The sequence below is a fragment of the Fusarium proliferatum genome (genome assembly GCF_900067095.1).
Source record: "Fusarium proliferatum ET1 genome assembly, contig: FPRO_scaffold019, whole genome shotgun sequence".
Classification (NCBI taxonomy): domain Eukaryota; kingdom Fungi; phylum Ascomycota; class Sordariomycetes; order Hypocreales; family Nectriaceae; genus Fusarium; species Fusarium proliferatum.
In genome coordinates this window covers 160,078-176,490 of record NW_022194808.1, presented here as the reverse complement: position 1 = coordinate 176,490, position 16,413 = coordinate 160,078, and the positions used below count along the sequence as shown (strand labels likewise).

General features: G+C 49.8%; 6 protein-coding genes across 6 annotated transcripts; 3 read left to right on the top strand and 3 right to left on the bottom strand.

Moving 5' to 3' along the window:
* Positions 1–1,798: 1,798 nt before the first annotated feature.
* Positions 1,799–3,520, top strand: FPRO_16021 (uncharacterized protein; the record flags this gene model as incomplete). The annotated part of the gene is made up of 1 exon (XM_031225118.1): positions 1,799–3,520. One exon carries the CDS (start codon positions 1,799–1,801, stop codon positions 3,518–3,520), a length of 1,722 nt encoding a protein of 573 aa, XP_031090310.1.
* A 1,728-nt stretch (positions 3,521–5,248) lies between these two features.
* On the top strand, positions 5,249–6,682 carry FPRO_16020 (uncharacterized protein; the record flags this gene model as incomplete). The annotated part of the gene is made up of 5 exons (XM_031225117.1): positions 5,249–5,474; positions 5,588–5,818; positions 5,880–5,947; positions 6,009–6,178; positions 6,238–6,682. 5 exons carry the CDS (start codon positions 5,249–5,251, stop codon positions 6,680–6,682), a joined length of 1,140 nt encoding a protein of 379 aa, XP_031090309.1.
* A 1,483-nt stretch (positions 6,683–8,165) lies between these two features.
* FPRO_16019 (uncharacterized protein) lies at positions 8,166–8,816 on the top strand (the record flags this gene model as incomplete). The annotated part of the gene is made up of 1 exon (XM_031225116.1): positions 8,166–8,816. One exon carries the CDS (start codon positions 8,166–8,168, stop codon positions 8,814–8,816), a length of 651 nt encoding a protein of 216 aa, XP_031090308.1.
* Positions 8,817–9,142: 326 nt separating this feature from the next.
* Positions 9,143–10,141, bottom strand: FPRO_16018 (uncharacterized protein; the record flags this gene model as incomplete). The annotated part of the gene is made up of 1 exon (XM_031225115.1): positions 9,143–10,141. The coding sequence occupies one exon, from the start codon at positions 10,139–10,141 to the stop codon at positions 9,143–9,145; it is 999 nt and encodes a 332-aa protein (XP_031090307.1).
* A 386-nt stretch (positions 10,142–10,527) lies between these two features.
* On the bottom strand, positions 10,528–14,301 carry FPRO_16017 (uncharacterized protein; the record flags this gene model as incomplete). The annotated part of the gene is made up of 1 exon (XM_031225114.1): positions 10,528–14,301. One exon carries the CDS (start codon positions 14,299–14,301, stop codon positions 10,528–10,530), a length of 3,774 nt encoding a protein of 1,257 aa, XP_031090306.1.
* Positions 14,302–14,357: 56 nt separating this feature from the next.
* Positions 14,358–15,878, bottom strand: FPRO_16016 (uncharacterized protein; the record flags this gene model as incomplete). Its single annotated transcript, XM_031225112.1, has 1 exon — positions 14,358–15,878. The coding sequence occupies one exon, from the start codon at positions 15,876–15,878 to the stop codon at positions 14,358–14,360; it is 1,521 nt and encodes a 506-aa protein (XP_031090305.1).
* Between the last annotated feature and the right edge of the window lie 535 nt (positions 15,879–16,413).

The window sequence follows — 16,413 nt, the reverse complement described above, 5'->3', positions numbered from 1 at the left end:
GTAGAGTAGATCCCAACTTCAGGACTTGCTAGAATAATATGCGCACACCTTTACAAGAATTACCGGATTAACTTTGTTTGCGATCCAGCGCCCATCTGCTCTTGTGCACGATTTTACAAATCAGTCAGGACGTCGCAAGTGGGTACTCGCAGGGGTATTCGCTTTTAAACAAGTGTTCATTGGTTCATGAGCAAACAGCAGGGATGTGTGCATTTTAAACGATTACTGATTGGTTACTGTGAAGCAGGGGAGAGAGCCCGCTTGAATAGCTGCTTACCCTATATACACTCTAAAGTCAACTTTTTGGCCGTTATAGGTCGCCTCGAATAGAAAAAATGCATTTTCTTCGCTTAAATCAACTTATAGAAGTTTTTACTACAGCGTGGTATATTTTTTGGTCTCGAATCACTACGGTTGGAAGATGTTGCGTCGAGATCTGCTTTTTTGCTCTGTTTGAACAGACATGTCAACCCTGACCCTTCCAACCGTCATAGATATCAAAGAAGAGCTGTAGATTATCGAGAAGGCTAGTGTTAGCCATTATTTTAGTACCTTAGGAATGCACTGGATTCTGTTGCCTTCGTACTGTTGTAGTGGATGATGTTTTAAAAAAGGGGTCTAACGGGAAGTGCTTGAGATGTCATGCGTGCACAGACCAGTATTTTGGTAATTTAATAAAATACGTAGACATGGCGGCTAATAGGCGGACGGGTACCCGTCCTTCTAAAATGGGACGGGTCCCGTCCCAATTGCCATATCTGGTATAGCTCACTCCGCTATCGGTCTCTTTCGCGCCGTTTCGAATGTCGCGTTTTATTGCACTCGTTGCTAATCGTGTCGAGACTATGGGCTTACGACGACTGCTTGGCTATGACCGTCAACCAATCTCAAAGTCCAACACCGTTTCCTGACGATTGTACCCCCCCCCCCCCCCCCCGAAGGCGAGTATGAGTCACGGGAGGCGTTATCCGAGGCAATCAACGCCTGGGCGGCGACTAGGGGCTACGCGTTCATAACTGGAAGGTCAACTAAGGAGAAAACCGGCAGGAGGACAATCACGTACATGTGTGATCGTCGCCGTAACCATCCGATCGTTTCGAGAGAACGTCAACGCAAGACGACAACTCGAACAACAGGCTGCGAGTTCTCTGTACTGGCGAAAGAGAATAAAGATAGAAGTACCTGGACTCTGCGGCACCGTTCTGACAGCCGATTCTCACTACATAACCATGAACCAAGCCGAGATACCACTGCCCACCCAGTACTTCGAACAATGTCCAAGGAGCACCTGTCTCAACTGACTGGCCTTGCCAACGCTGGGATAGCCCCTAAAGAAATTAGAACGTACATGCGGCAGAACACCGACACGATAGCAACACAACAGGACATCTACAATCGTATTGCAGATGCTAGACGAGAAGTGTGTCAAGGACAAAGCAGCATTAACGCACTTGCTGATCAGCTGCTTAGAGAAGGATTTTAGAGTCAATTTCAAACCGGTCCAGACGGTCGAGTCAAAGCTGTTCTATTTGCGCATCCCGAGTCAGTGGCATACCTACAGGCATATCCGGATGTCTTAATCTTAGACTGTACATATAAGACCAACAAATACGGCATGCCACTTTTGGACTTGATCGGTGTCGGCTCTTGTCAACGTTCGTTCTGTGTCGCGTTCGCTTTCCTGAGTGGGGAATGTGAAGAAGACTATTTTTGGGCGTTAGATCGATTCCGATCGTTGTGCGAAAACCACAGGATTAGGCATCCCTCAGTCATCTTGACTGATCGCTGCCTAGCATGTATGAATGCTGTCGATACTTGCTTCCCATCGTCAAGGCCGCTGCTATGTCTCTGGCATGCTAACAAGGCAGTTCTCCGCTACTGTCAGCCAAGATTTACGCGCCAGACTCAAGGGGACAACCCGAGAATAGAGGCTTGGAATGAGTTTTACGGCCATTGGCATTCGATCATCAAGTCACCGAATGAACAAACTTTCCACGAACGAGTGTCCGAGTTTGAGAAGAAATATCTCCCGGACTATATCGAAGAAGTCAGATATATCAAGACAAACTGGCTTGACAAATACAAAGAGAAGCTGGTGAAGGCGTGGGTCAATCAACACCCCCACTTTGACAACGTCGTTACTTCAAGAGTTGAAGGCATACACTGGCTGCTTAAGAGCCACCTCAAAGTATCTACATTGGACTTGTTCGAAGCTTGGCGATCGATCAAACATGCACTACTGAATCAACTGGCGGAGCTGAAGTCGAACCAAGCCAAGCAGAAGATCAGGACCCCTATTGAACTCTCCAGTGCCCTTTATGGTGCAGTACGTGGTTGGGTGTCTCATGAAGCTTTGCGAAAAGTTGAGCAGCAACGAAAGCTTTTATTGCATGAAGGCTCTGCTCCTTTGTCGGCCTGTACTGGTTTTTTCTCACGATCACAAGGGCTACCCTGCGCTCACAAGCTGAAGGGTTTATTAGTTCGAGACCAGGCACTACAACTCGAAGATTTCCATCCGCACTGGCACTTGACTCGGAAAGATAATCGGCGACCCCTCTTAGAACCCTGCCAGCGAGTCGATCCAGTGGCTGCGAGTTCGTCTCTGCCGTTATCTAGTGTGAGAAGAGAACTTAGTGGCTTCGAAGTCATCGAAAACGCAAGGCCGATACGAAACCCTCCTTTGTGCAGCAAATGTCATATACTAGGTCACGCAAGGAACTCTAAGGAGTGTCCACTACGATACTCAGAACTAAGAGCATTGCCAGTCGTATCTTCAGACCAGCCGCAGACGTGTTCAGAAAACTTTCAGTGGATACCCTTTGCGGTCCCGGAGGAGCCAAGGCCACCAGCGATGGAAACGCTCGACGAAATACTGTGGCAACCAATCACGACTTTGGAAAATTTCGAGTTTGAGCCTGAATTAACTTGTCAAGATCTGCCATGCCAGTTGACCATCGAAACAGAGCAGGTGGACCGACACATAACGACTCCAGAACCTCGGCATCTATCACCTGCACCATCTATGTATACACCGCCGGTATCTTCACAGTTAACCTCGAGAGACCCAGCTTCAGACCCAACTACACATCTAAGGTATGACGATCCACGAGCCATCCATCAGAGATACGTCAAGTCAAGAGAGGACTGGTATAAGGCTCAACCCCTGGGACCCTGGCTTGGTAATCGCCAGTATCGAAAAGCAATGGGCTTGTCTTTAGGATACCCAAAAGCAAGCTACAGCTGGTGCCTTGATTATAAGCAGATGGGGAGGTACTGCAAAACCTCGACGGGTCTGAGAGAGTGGACTAAAGAAGAGATGATGGCTTACTTAGACTGGGACAAAGCAGAGACTGATCGCATCGAAGCACGAGTAGCTGAGGAGACCGAGAACGGACGACTGTTTACAAGCAGAAGAGGTATGGGTGAGCTTTGGGAGATGGCTCAGCGGGATATCGATGAACAAGAAGCCTTGTATTCTGCTGCGGAACAGGAAGAAAGTTGTATTGTAGTTCAGCCGTAGTTCTAGTAGAGTTTATTAGAGTGGATGTATCACTTGAATACATCAAGGCTGTTCAAATCAAAGTCATCGACTTGCTTTGAAAAAAAACATAGCAGGTTAATGGGACTTCAAGTAAAACCACTCGAGATAGTGGAATTGCACAGCGGGAGGCAATCCGATAGCGGAGAGGGCTAGACTGAATATGGCAATTGGGACGGGACCCGTCCCATTTTAGAAGGACGGGTACCCGTCCGCCTATTAGCCGCCGCCTATGCCCGCTCTAGGGACCCAATAGGCCCACGGGTACCCGTCGCTATAAGATTTTCCAAACTTTCCAGAATATCTTACCTAAATTTACGAATAAAACTATCAAAACATTTCTATAAGTAGATGATGGCATTTTGAATAGATCCGAAGCTTTCTCTCGGTTTTAAATCATTTATTGTAATTTATTTGGATTTTTACAACGTAGAGAATTTTATTCCCACGGGTACGTAACCAGAAGCGAGATTCTTATGTAAGCGAAACTTTTGAGATGTTTTAGTTCTCCGAATTCTATATATTATTATGTAAAACTATCTTAGAGATTTGAAGTACGATCCAAAGATACTGTAGGCGTTTTTTTACATTTTTAAGATCTTTCTTTGTGTTGTAAAATGAAGAATGATGAAAATATTTATAGCGACGGGTCCCGTGGGCCTATTGGGTCCCGTCACCAACATCATTACGAGACACGGCATTACGAGACGCGGCACGGCGAGACACGGCACGGCGAGACACGGCACGGCGAGACGCGGCACGGCGAGACGCGGCACGGCGAGACGCGGCACGGCGAGACATAGCAGTCGTGAGAACAGAAATCGTCAGATGTAACTAATAGTGTAAACCATATATTACTTCCCGTATCCAGTGCAGCTGGCCGGCGGCGCCTCATCAGCATTAAGGTTGATGCTGTGTCACAGTGGAAAGCAGCGGTGGGAAAAAAAGAAAAGTTCTTATCCGAAGGCATCCACCATCTGTATACACGGACGGGAAGAAGAAACACAGGTCTGCCAAGCGGATCAAACTAGCTTGCTCTTGCCTTCATCGCCTTATAGGAGCCGTGTTAGGATTAGTGTCGATGTCGGTACCGATGCTGTGATTGTGTCTCTTTCTATCTCAGGCATGACTATAAAAATAGCCAAGGCTCTCTTGACCTCCACTGCCTCCCATTTCGAATATGGGTTAAATTCTCTTCCTTTTACTCGAAATTGCTCCTTTGACGGTTGTACACGCGCTGCTTCTGCGTCTTGCCTCCGCGCCTTCCTTCACGCCTCCGACGTCGTCTGGTCCTGACCGACTCAACGACAATCGTGATTCTATAACGGACCATCTCCTTTTAGTTTCTTCTCTTCTGCCGCTTTCGCTCGTCTAGATACAAGTCCTGAGACCTTTAAACAAGACTTCTCGTCCTACTGATGCCGTCCCTTCCATTCCTTCAAGCCTCTCCTCCCTTCGACATACGCCGCCGCCATCTTGCAATACCTGGAACCCACCCGACATCTGACGTCTGACACTATTCACTCGCATTAAACCATATCTTGTCTCATACTAGCATCACACAAGTAGCCCATCGCATTGTAGGTTCTGATGTATACGTTCATAGATCTCTGAGCAGCGAGCTGACATGTCACCCCAGAAGCAAGACACGATATAAGACTACTAGTAGCCCTATACACGTAAACCGTTACAATTGCTTCTCCTTTGGCGATGCCCGCTGTTATCTCAGCGCTAGCCGTTGCCCCAGCTCCCGCGGTCACTGACTATGCAAATCACTTGGCAGACGCGCCAGTAGAGCTCCCGGAAGGCTTTCCAGAGGTGCTCGATGGGCCCATGGCTTGGACTGGCTCTCAGTTTATGGATCAGTCAGACTACATCTACACTCTGAGTGAGTCTGATTTGCAGGAAACTGAGAATGCCCTGTGGTACTTTAAAAGTTCGTTTTGTTCCACTCTCGTGACTTCATTCCCCCGTGGATCTGTGGACCTGTGGATCCGTGGACCCCAACGGTATGGATCAAGCTAGATTTTACGGCTAACCCCGAAACAGCACGAGGACTTGACGGGGATCTTATCTCTCGAGACAACTTCCCTCTTCCCATCCTAGGCTCCCGACTTGACAAAATTCGACGAGATATTTATCATGGCAAAGGCTTTGGTCTCATCCGTGGGCTCGACCCACAGAAATACTCAACTGAGGATCTTACTCTGCTTTATCTTGGCATCCAGTCGTACATTGCTAATCGCAATGGTCGGCAGGATGGAAAAGGCAATATGCTAGGTCTATGCTTCCACCTTTGGTCATGCTACGTGGTGCTCGTCTAAGCTGACATGAGTCTCAGTTCACATTACTGCCGATAGCTCATCCAAGCTCAAGGCTGGGCATCATCGTCACTCCACGGCGTCTATCGTGAGTTACTTTTGACCTCAATGCCCTTAGTTGTGGGGTTTCTTGCTAACTTGCAACCTAGACTTTTCATAATGAAGAAGCTGGTGACGTCATTAGCTGGCTCACACGGAGCACTGCTGCGGCGGGAGGTAAGTGCATCATTGCATCGGCCTACACTGTCTACAACCTCTTGGCTGCGAGTCGACCCGATTTGATCAACGCGCTCGCTCAATCTGATTGGCCGTTCACTATGTATGTGCCCGCTGATCTCGTTCGAGCGGGACCTGTCTGACATACCATGACTGCGATAGGCCCCATTTCCAGCACAGGCCCGTCCTGTTCCATCACGAGGGAAAGGTCATCATCAACCTCAATCGAGTAGCGTTAACGGGAAGTGCTGTTCATCCGCGCTCTTCAAGCCTTCCATGCGTTAGTCCACGCCAGCTCGAAGCCCTTGATGCGATAGAGAGCATTGCCGAGGCGGTGCAGCTCGAGATCGGCACCCAGGCCGGTGACATGCATTTCGTCAACAATCTGACTATCCTGCACCGACGGGAAGGATTCGTCAACGGCAAAACCATAGACGAACGACGACACTTGGTCCGGATGAGACTTCGGGACGATGACCTCAGTTGGAAGCTCCCTGAAGATTTGAGACAAGAATGGTCAGCTGCGTTCGACGAGACAGCGCCCAAAATTTGGCATCTTGAACCTATGCCGGACGGCTTCTTTCCACTCAGATCACAAGCCAACTGAAGCTTGCCTAGTCTCTGTTCCATGCCTGAAAGTGAGACCATATACGCCCCTTGGGAGACATTGTATTGAGTCTAAAACCTGAGTACGCTAGTGAAGACAGGTGCAGAGGCAGACGAAACTGGAAATATAGAGTCCTGATGGTATTCTTTAGTTCTACTGAAAAGGGATCAATGGGGGAAGGGAGGTTTGCCTGAAAGCCTACTCAAGAATTACTAGCAGAAACGCATTGCGTTTCCTGTTTTTGACCAATCATCGTCTAGCATTTTAGCCCCGTATTTCCCGGATGGAAACGCACTGCGTTTCTTGGACCGCACTCATGAAATTAGAAAACCTAAAACACGAAACGCGTCGCGTTTCCGTCGGCTGACCCTTGTCAAGTTGTTGAACTTGATCACTCCAGACCCAAAAAACGGCATGATTCTGCTATTGCTTGCTGGATCTGACAAACCTATCGTCTTCGTAAAACGCCTAATCGATATTCTCCGTTTCATCCTATGTTATTATTTTTCTAAGCTTAGTCATAATGGACCTCTTACCTGTTCAGGAGCAAAGTACTCATCCCATTTATCCCCAACAAAGGTGCAGAAGCTCGAAACGCTCGGCCTTTACTACAACTCGCCAGAGCAAGCTACCATATGTACCAAATGCGGTTTTGCTTTGAGTCCCAGACGCGCATCGGAGCATCCCGGCAAAAAGCATGGCATTGCCAGATCTGCTCGGCGTGGCCTCAAGTCCCTCCTGTCCTCACTGAACCTCCCAGATCAGACACTTTGGCCCCCAGACCTCATGGATCACGACGTCACCCGTACCTTGCCGTACAATAAGGCCTGTCTTGTAAGCACTGCGGTCTCCACTCTGCTAGTGGGAAGGTTCTGGAGGATCACCTCAGGGCCGAACACCGCGACAATTTGAAACTCACGGCTGAAAAGAAAAGCCGACAGCACTAGCTTCGAGACCATATTCGACAAGAAGTTTTGTTCCAGAGCTGGACAGCGAATAATACTCGAAGGTCATGGCTCGTCAGTAGTGACAATGACGTCAACAGCAGGTCTATACCCGGCAGCATTCTTCTACAAGCCAGTCCTGATCCCATCAAGCTCCTTGCTCAGAAGCTGTTCACCGAGGAGCATGTTCGGTTGGAAAACCAGCAGAGTGGAGGTTGAAGGTCGCGTGTTCAAGAGACGCCAGCTTCTTCCGCCTTACAGACCAACTGGCTGCGGCGCACAGGCTGGGAAACCACATTTAGAAAAGCGCGTTGTGATGTTCTAGTTCGCCTGACAGCGCTACCTCACTGCACGGATAACCGACCCCTGCCTCTTGGTGTCGTTGAAGGAGAAGCCATCATCAGTCCGGCACTTGATGAACGAAGGCTATTATTGCCGCGCTTGATCGTCTCCTGGATCAATGCGGTGAGACAGTCCGGACGACGGATGTATGTTTGAGAAGGTGGCTCCGCGGCAGGTATCCAGACCGCCCCTACAAGATGCCCTTCGAATTGGTTGCAAGGCCGTCTTCCGAGAAGGTATATCGGAAAGAACTGAAACGCTTTGTCTGTTTCTGGCTCCGATTATTCCGATTATTGCCGACGACTTTTCAGAAGGTTACAGGGCATAGGCTGAAAAAGCATCAGTTTAGAGTCCTACGGGAGCTTTGGTTGGATGACATATGGAAGTCCGCGGAACATAGTGATGTAGACCCTGCTGCTAACAAGGATGGAGGACACGATGGGGACGAAGGGGAGTATGAGGATCAGGATAATGATGAGGATGAGGACGAGTATCCAGATGATGACGAGATCCAAGATGATGATGAAGGTGAAGATGAAAGTCAGGAAAGGGTGGTTGTGGACACGAGTGATCTATCTGGTGACGAGGCAACTTCCACTTGGTCTTCGAACAGTCAAGAAGATCACCCACCAGATCCCGCGCTCGATATTTTACTGCGCTTTTGTTACTCTGCTGTTACTGAGGATTACGACGGCGGTGTCGCGAGCTCGACCATGCTGGTGTACTTCAGTGCCGTGCGCGGGCTAACGACCCCAGAAGGAGATCAGCACTTGAAGCCTCACCGATTCACCCCGATTTTGGCGAAGCTTATATACTGTTCTCGATTGGTATTTCGAGCAAGGCAATAACTAGCGAAGTGTATGTACCTTTAGCTTCAGAGCCCATTAGGCGTTGGCCTACAGGGCGTAATAGACTTGTATTGTATTGTTACTCCGGTTTATGAGGGATAGATTTGACTTCTCTAAGTCAATTAAAATTTGTGAAGATCGAGGCGTTGCGGACAAGGCCAATCGATGAAACTCAGAAGCTAAGGAAACTCTTGGATGACATGTTTCCATTGGATGGGCAAACTTTACTGGGAGGAGGGGAGTATTCGCTAAACGTGACAGGCGGATTAGATATAAGACCCATTTGAGGTTATGTTATAGTTTGGTTTGAGCTTTGAGATTCTATCTTAAGATGGATTCGGCCGTATTGCCACTTGCTCTTGTTCTGATCCACCATCTCTCGATGTGTTAATATTCGTCGTACTACCCGAATCCTCAACCTTCTTCACCCCTTCGTCTCCAGACGTCTCATCGGACTCATACGCATCTTGTGGCGCTTCATTCCGCCGCGCCCAATCTCTATACTTCTTCGCCAGCCCCGCCATCGTCGGCTGGTCCTCGGTGGGATTTGACAAGCTCCTAACCCGCCACCCAAGTTTATCCCCAGACTTGTATGTAAATTGGGACTCTGAAGAATGTCTTGAGTGCTGTCTCTTATGCGGAAACAGTTGCTCTACATCGCAGACTTCAGCGCGTTTTATCGGTGCAGCTTTAGGTCTTGCGTCAACTTCGCGCGCGCGCTCTTTGAACCGCGTGAAGTTATCCTCCACTAGACCTAGGATGTTCTCGAGATACTCAACAGCCAACACTGGGTCCCCGATGGCGGTGTCGCCGTGCTTTTGGTAGTGGGAGATGTCGTAGAACATGGCGAGGTAGGCGAGCATGGCTGTTTGTCGGGGGCTGGACGGCTGCTTCAGGGCGTAAAACTCGTTTGCGTTTTTGGGGAAGTATGTTGCCTCCGGGTATGTAATGCCTTGCTTTGGTAGGTATACGGGAAGTGCTTGGATGGGGAGAAAAGGATTAGATAGTTTTCCGTTTTGAACATTCGCTAGGACTCGAACATTTTCGGTTCTTAGTTCGTCGAAGCGTTGATGAACGTCTCGGAAGCGGTCGTCGATGGACTTGAACTCGTAGTCGAGTGCCTCTCTCAGCTCAGTATTTTCTTGGCTTCGGACCGTTTTCTCTTTCGTAATGGTATTGCGCAACTTGCGGATGTCTTTTGTGTTGGTATCGACATCGCTCTGGAGGCCGCGAATACTTTCACGGAATGCTCTGAGGTCGTTCCGGATTTCGTCCCTGAACCCGCTGAGTCCCCGCTTGATTTCCAGGACAATTATGTTCTCCATAATTTGTTTTGCTCAGTAATTCTCGGTCGCTGATTGTGGGGTTTGTTGGTGTCTGTTGGTCGAGGTGACGTGACTGATTTGATTGATTTGATTATATCCTACTCGGTTGTAATCATCTAAACGATTATGCCCGGATAACGGGGTCCGGCGAACAGCCGAAGCCACGCGGATCAGTATTGTTCCGCGGTGCCCCACTTCGCCAACGTCAAACATCGTTGGCCAGCTGTTCCCAAAATTCCCGCTTTTCTCTCTCTAACCACTATTTACATTTGCTGGCAGGCCCATGTACGCAGTGGTTTAATGCTAATGGATCCTTGATTCGAGGCTCTCTCGGGTTGTGAAGCCCTCTCTTTCGCGACCGCGTACCTACAGTCTCCCCCCAGTGCTCAGCTTTGTCTATTAAGGTCTCGATCCAGAAATTGCCCAAGGATCTGAGTCAGTTCGATGAACTTGATTGCCTTGGCGGCTGCATTGCGCTCGTTCAGTAGCTTCCGGAGATTGTTGCGTCCTCGGAGTCGTCCCAGTTCCTGGTCCCGGAGTTGGCGGTGTCGACGGCAGCGTAAGAGGACGTGCGCTACCGTTTGTCGATCCGATCCGCAGGGGCATCTGTTGCTGGTGATACCTGGTACTCTTCGGCTGAAGAGGAAGTCATTGAAGCCTATCTTCTCTGTACGCAGCTGCATGAGGAGTGCGCTGCGCTTCTTGATGAGCCCATCGTGCAGGTCCAAGACCTTGCGCGAGGGTTTGGGCGTGTGCCTGAAGGATGCTCGGCCGCGTGTCTCGGATACCCAGCTTGTCTCCCATGATTTGATGGTCTCTTTATGAGACCATGTCTTCATGGTTGATCGAAGTGGGTATAATTGCTGTGGTTCTACTGCTCTCGGTCCTGTGAGGCCGCCTTCTCTCCAACCTGTCGCTTCTTTTGCTGCTCGATCTGCGTCTTCGTTGCCTTGGATTCCTATATGCGCAGGGACCCATCTGATCTCGGTATTCAGGTCTTGTGTTCGGAGTTCGTCGATCTGTTGTGTGATATTCTTGAGCAGGTATGCGCCTGATTTGCCCTTGGGCCTGGCGGTGGATCGAATAGCGGCCTGGTTGTCGGTGTAGATCGCGACCTTGCTTCTTCTGTTGCCTTTCGATCTGTCTTCTTGTGCGATCTGGAGGGCTAGGCTGATGCCCTGCAGTTCACCGGCGTAGACGGTGGAGGTTGTCTCGTCGCCCATATATGCACTCTTTGTTTCTTGGGTAGTGGTGCAGACCGCGGCAGCACCGATGCTGCCGTCGATGCCACTACCATCTGTGTAGATGTGTATTGCATCCAGCTCGTCTTGTATGATTTGCTCGTGTCTGGCTTGCGCTTCCTCTATGCTTGCTTCGATGAACGTCTGTGGACCTTGCCACCACGGGGGCACTATGTAAGGAGTGATGTATTCTTGTCTCCGAATATTTGGCCCTTGGCGATCGGTGATAGATTGCTCGATAGCTCTTCTCGGGCTTTTCTTGTTTCTTCTCGTTTCCCCTTCCGTGGGCCCATGATCACCCGGGCCGATCCTTCCAAGAGCGTTGACATTGTGCTTGAAGATCTGCAATTCGACTGGTAGAAGGTATGTTTCTATGTCAAGGGCCGGTATGGACGTTGCCTTGAACGCCCCACTGATCACCCTGGAGGCTCTTGCCTGTAGGCTTTGAAGCTTGCTCAGTGTTCGCTCAGTATATGGCTTGTCCCTGGTCCTCCAGTTTGCATTCGACCAGGCAGAACAGGCGTACATCATCTGTGGCACCGCCACTCCTTTGTAGATCTTGCGCATCTCTCGCATTGTCACACCCCAAGTTGAGCCGCCGAGGCTGCCTAGGGCGTTGACTGTCTTGGTGACCTTGCGTTGTACTTCGTCTATGTGTTGTTTCCAGGTGAGGGTGGAGTCCATGATGAGGCCCAGGTACTTGCATGTTTTCTTTGGTTCGATCATGCCCCATCTTGTCTGAAGGGGTTCCTCTACATCTATTCTTGTTCTTGTCCTCGTGAAGTGAGTGAGCTGGAACTTGTCTGGCGCGAAGATAGATGCATGAGTGGCCGCCCACTTCTCTGCGACGTGGAGTGCCTCTTGTAGCTTTTTGCATGTCTCTTTCGTGGAGTCTGCCCAGGTCAGGATAGCCACGTCGTCTATGAAGCCGGTTGTCATTGTGTCTTCTAATTCTCCGCACTTTTCTATTAGATCCGCGTTGTAAAAGAGGTAGAGGATCGGTGATAGATTTGATCCCTGTGGCTCTCCTGTCTCCAATCTGTAGGGTTCAGATGTGAAGCCATCAATTGATAGCTTTGTTAGTCTCGGGCGCAGGAAACTTCCGATCCACTTGACTGTTCTTTCATCTATCCTTCTCTTCCGCAGATTGTGCAATAGGCGTGCATGTGAAATGTTGTCAAACGCCCCTGATACATCCAGAAGCAGTAGACTTGCCACCTTGCCTTGCCCAGTGTTCCAGGCGTCATATATCTTGTCGATGATGAGGTGAAGGGCGTGTTCTGTTGATCGCAGCTTTCTTCCACCCATATGGGTATCGGGCAGCAAGCCATGAGTCTCGGCGATGTAGCTCAGCCTCTTTGCTATCACCGCTTCCATGATCTTTCCTGTAGTGTTTAATAGAGCGATTGGCCTGTAGGCCTTTGGCACGGTATAGTTGTCTTTCCCTGGCTTCCTGAGGATCACCGTTGTGGATTGTCGAAAGTGTTCCGGATAGTAGCCAAGGGCGAGGGACTGATTGAATATCTTGCTGAGATGGTGCTTGATCCAGGGAGAGGCGATATGGAGTGCTTTGTTCGCGATGCCGTCTGGTCCTGGAGCCTTGAATGGGGATGATTCTTCAATGGCTTCTTCTATCTCTCTCGTAGTTATCGGTGGCATGGTTATGGGAGCAGGGTAGTTGGCATTCTCTATGTCTTCGAGATTGGTTTCAGGTGGCACTGGAAAAAAGGCCTTTCTGAGAAGCTCTGCTTTTTCGTTTGGGGTATTTGCTTGTTGCTTTGTGGCTGGATCAATCAGTGCTGGTGTTACATTCGGACTTTGGTTATGTCTGTTTCGGGCCCATGTTGCTACCCGCCAGAGGTTTGTTGGGGATTGAGAAGCTTCTTCTATCCTCTCGCGATGGTTCTGTCTGAGCGCTTTCTTGATGGTTCTACCTTTGTGATTTCTCGCCGTTCGGTATGCTTCCCATGTCTCTTCGGTATGGTATAAGCTGTGTTGCCGACGGAGTCGTTTTGATTGTGCCAGTACTTTGGCGCATTCTTCATTCCATCCTGATTTCGATCTAGACGATGGAATCGTCGTCGGTACTGCTTCCTCGACAGCTACCGTTAAGGCTACCATCACTTCCTCCACATGTCTATCCAGAGCTGTCTTCGTTCTTGGTCTTTGCTGTGGCGGAAGCTCCCGCTGCAGCACGCGAGTGAATGTCTTTTCATCTAAGGCTTTCCAATTTCGCCGGGGCTTGGCCATCATTTTGAGAATATTCAGGTCTAGTGAGGTGACGATAGGTAGGTGGTCAGAGTCGTGGTCCATGTTTGTTTCGATTTCGCACTGAATCAATCTGCCCACCAGGCCCGCCGTCGTGAGGCATAGGTCTATGGTCGTTCTTCCGTCGCGCTCTTCATATGTGATAGTGCCTGGGACAAGATTGCTCGTGAGACAGTGATCTTCGATGATTGTGATGAGCTCGGCAGCATTAGGATCCGCTCGCTGGACCCGGTCACCTCCCCACAGCTCGTGGTGTAGATTGAAGTCGCCAATGATGATCTGTTCATGTTGGGATGATTGTTCCAGTGCTTTGCCGAGAAGGGGTAGCGTGCTCCCTCTTTCGGTTGCGGTTTGTGTCGGGTTGTAGACATTGTGAACCATAATCCATTGCTCCTCTTCTGTTCCGAGTCTTAGGTTTAGTGAGCCGAGATCTCTGTTTGCCTCTTCAAAGTGCCACCTGGAGTGATCGAGTCTCTTGTTGATGAAAAAGCAGACCCTGGCTGGAAGGGTTTGGTCTTTGTCTGGGTAGCATAGGTGAAATTGATCCTTAGCTGGGTGGTGAGTTGTCGTGTCGAATGGGTTCTTCCAAGGCTCCTGGATAGCGAGGATGTCGTATCGTCCTATGTCGGGATCTCGTAAGAGCGTGGCCATGACTGTGTCTTTGGATTTTCTGACGTTGTACTGTAGTATTGTAAGAGTATTTTGTGTTAACATTCTTGGTCGTCGATTTCCATCTGTTGACCATGCTGTGTGGTTTGTCTGTTGACGTCCAGTGCTTCCAAGACCCTCCTGGAAGCGGCTGCCGTTCGTCTTGGCCGCTGGCTCCCCATGTTTACGACGATCTCGCTATCGGGATTATCTGACGCCACCTGGTCACTGCCAGGGTTCGCTCTTTTCTGTAGCCTCTTGGTAGGCGACCTGCTCCGGGTCGAACTGGCGTCCTGGGGTCGGCCTGATTCCAAAATAGGTCGTCCTGTCCTGGTGATTGTGTTGGTGTTGTTTTGCCGCTCCCGCGTTCTGGTTCCGGTAGATATCCTGGTGACGAAGCTTTCTAGCTCTAGATGATATCTGGGCCGCAGTTTAGAGGCCGCTTTGGCCTTATTGACCTCCTGCTTCCTGACAGGGCATTGGTTATTCCAGGCTTCGTGTACACCGTTGCAGGCCGCACATTTCCGTGGTGCGTCCCTATCGCTCTTGGTTGGGCAATCCCGGGTAGGATGCTCTTGCGCGCAGTAGCCGCATGTTATTGTTGCCTTGCACTGGGTTCCTATGTGGCCATATTTGTGACACTGGAAGCATTGTCTCACGCGGCACTGTCTGTCATAGAGTTCGCATTGGAACACCTCGCCTTGCCAAATGAGGCCCTCATCAATAACTTTATTCGCATCTTCCGGTCGTGTGAACTCGACCACGACCGAAGATGCTGATTTAGAGGACGAAGATCTCGTCAGCCAGCCTATGTACTTGATCTCCGCAGTTGGTATGAAAGGCTTATTATCCTGCAATAACCCCTCTCTAATGAGTTCGAAGTTATCCATATCCATCGAACTAGTGCGTACACCATGTACCAAGACACCATACGTCGGAATGCGTACAGTGGCACCGTTTCCGATCCTTTGTTCCCAGTCTTCTGCAAACTGTCTAAGCGCTACCATGTCCGATGAAGTGGCCGTCTTGATGCTCAAGTCACCGCTCCTGAGCTGATTGGAGGATACTACCTTGATCTTCTCTATGTGTTCGTTGCTGCTTTGTGCGATTGCGAGGTCTACATGTGACTTGAGGCTACGGGGACTCATCGCTCTGATGTTGGCTATAGTGACAGGGTCTCTGATATTGATGATGATCTCGCGTACGGTCTGGACAGGTGATGCTTTCTGGTTCTGTGGGTTATGTATGCTTGTCGCCAGCCCTCCCCTCGCCATCACGTTGGCGTAAGTGGGCGTGATGCTAGCATGGTTTTGCTGGCTCACGAGCTTCATATCTCTGATCATTTTCATTGTTGCTTTACCGATTTCCGTGGCTTCTTTCGCGGCCGTTTTTGCGTCCATCGCAATTTCCGAATTACGTTGAACTACTTCCATGGTTTGTTGAGCTTTAGTGTTTGTTTCGTTGAGCTCATTTTTGAGGCTGTTGACGTGATGCGCTAGGCTTTCGGCTGCGGCTTTTGTTTCGACTTGGCCGATTTTCACTGCTTCGTAGACGTGACCAAGATCGGGCGTGCTCTGCATTTTGACGATGAGGGTGAGAGCCCCAATGAGGGCAACTCGAACTCCTCGGGATGCAACGGGTAGACCATCGCCGTTGTCGATGGCTGACAGTGCCTTTTGGAGATATGTTATGTTATGTTATTATGTTATGTTATGTATATTTTTCGTCCGGGGGGCCATAGGCCCCGAAAGTCCCCTATTGGGGCACAGGACGTGCTGAGCTAGAGAAATCGGCATCTATCTACACACCAATTACAGAAATGCTATTGGACATAAAGGATTAGTCGCGAAATTAGTCTTCGCCATGGTGTCCAATTTCTGCAAACGCGTCAGTGAACCGCACTCGATCCAGCATATCAACGGCACAAATGGCGCATCCTATCGGGCCTGTTACCCGTCAGCGGGATGATCAGGCGCGGCCGAGGAGTCAGAGCCGCTTATGAAACCTGGTGTCAGGAGGGCTGAGATCAGCCTATGCATACGGCAGTCCGAGACTGCCTCAAAGTAGTCACGACCGGATGGAGGGCGTGATGGCGCCCTTCATCTGGTCGAGCAC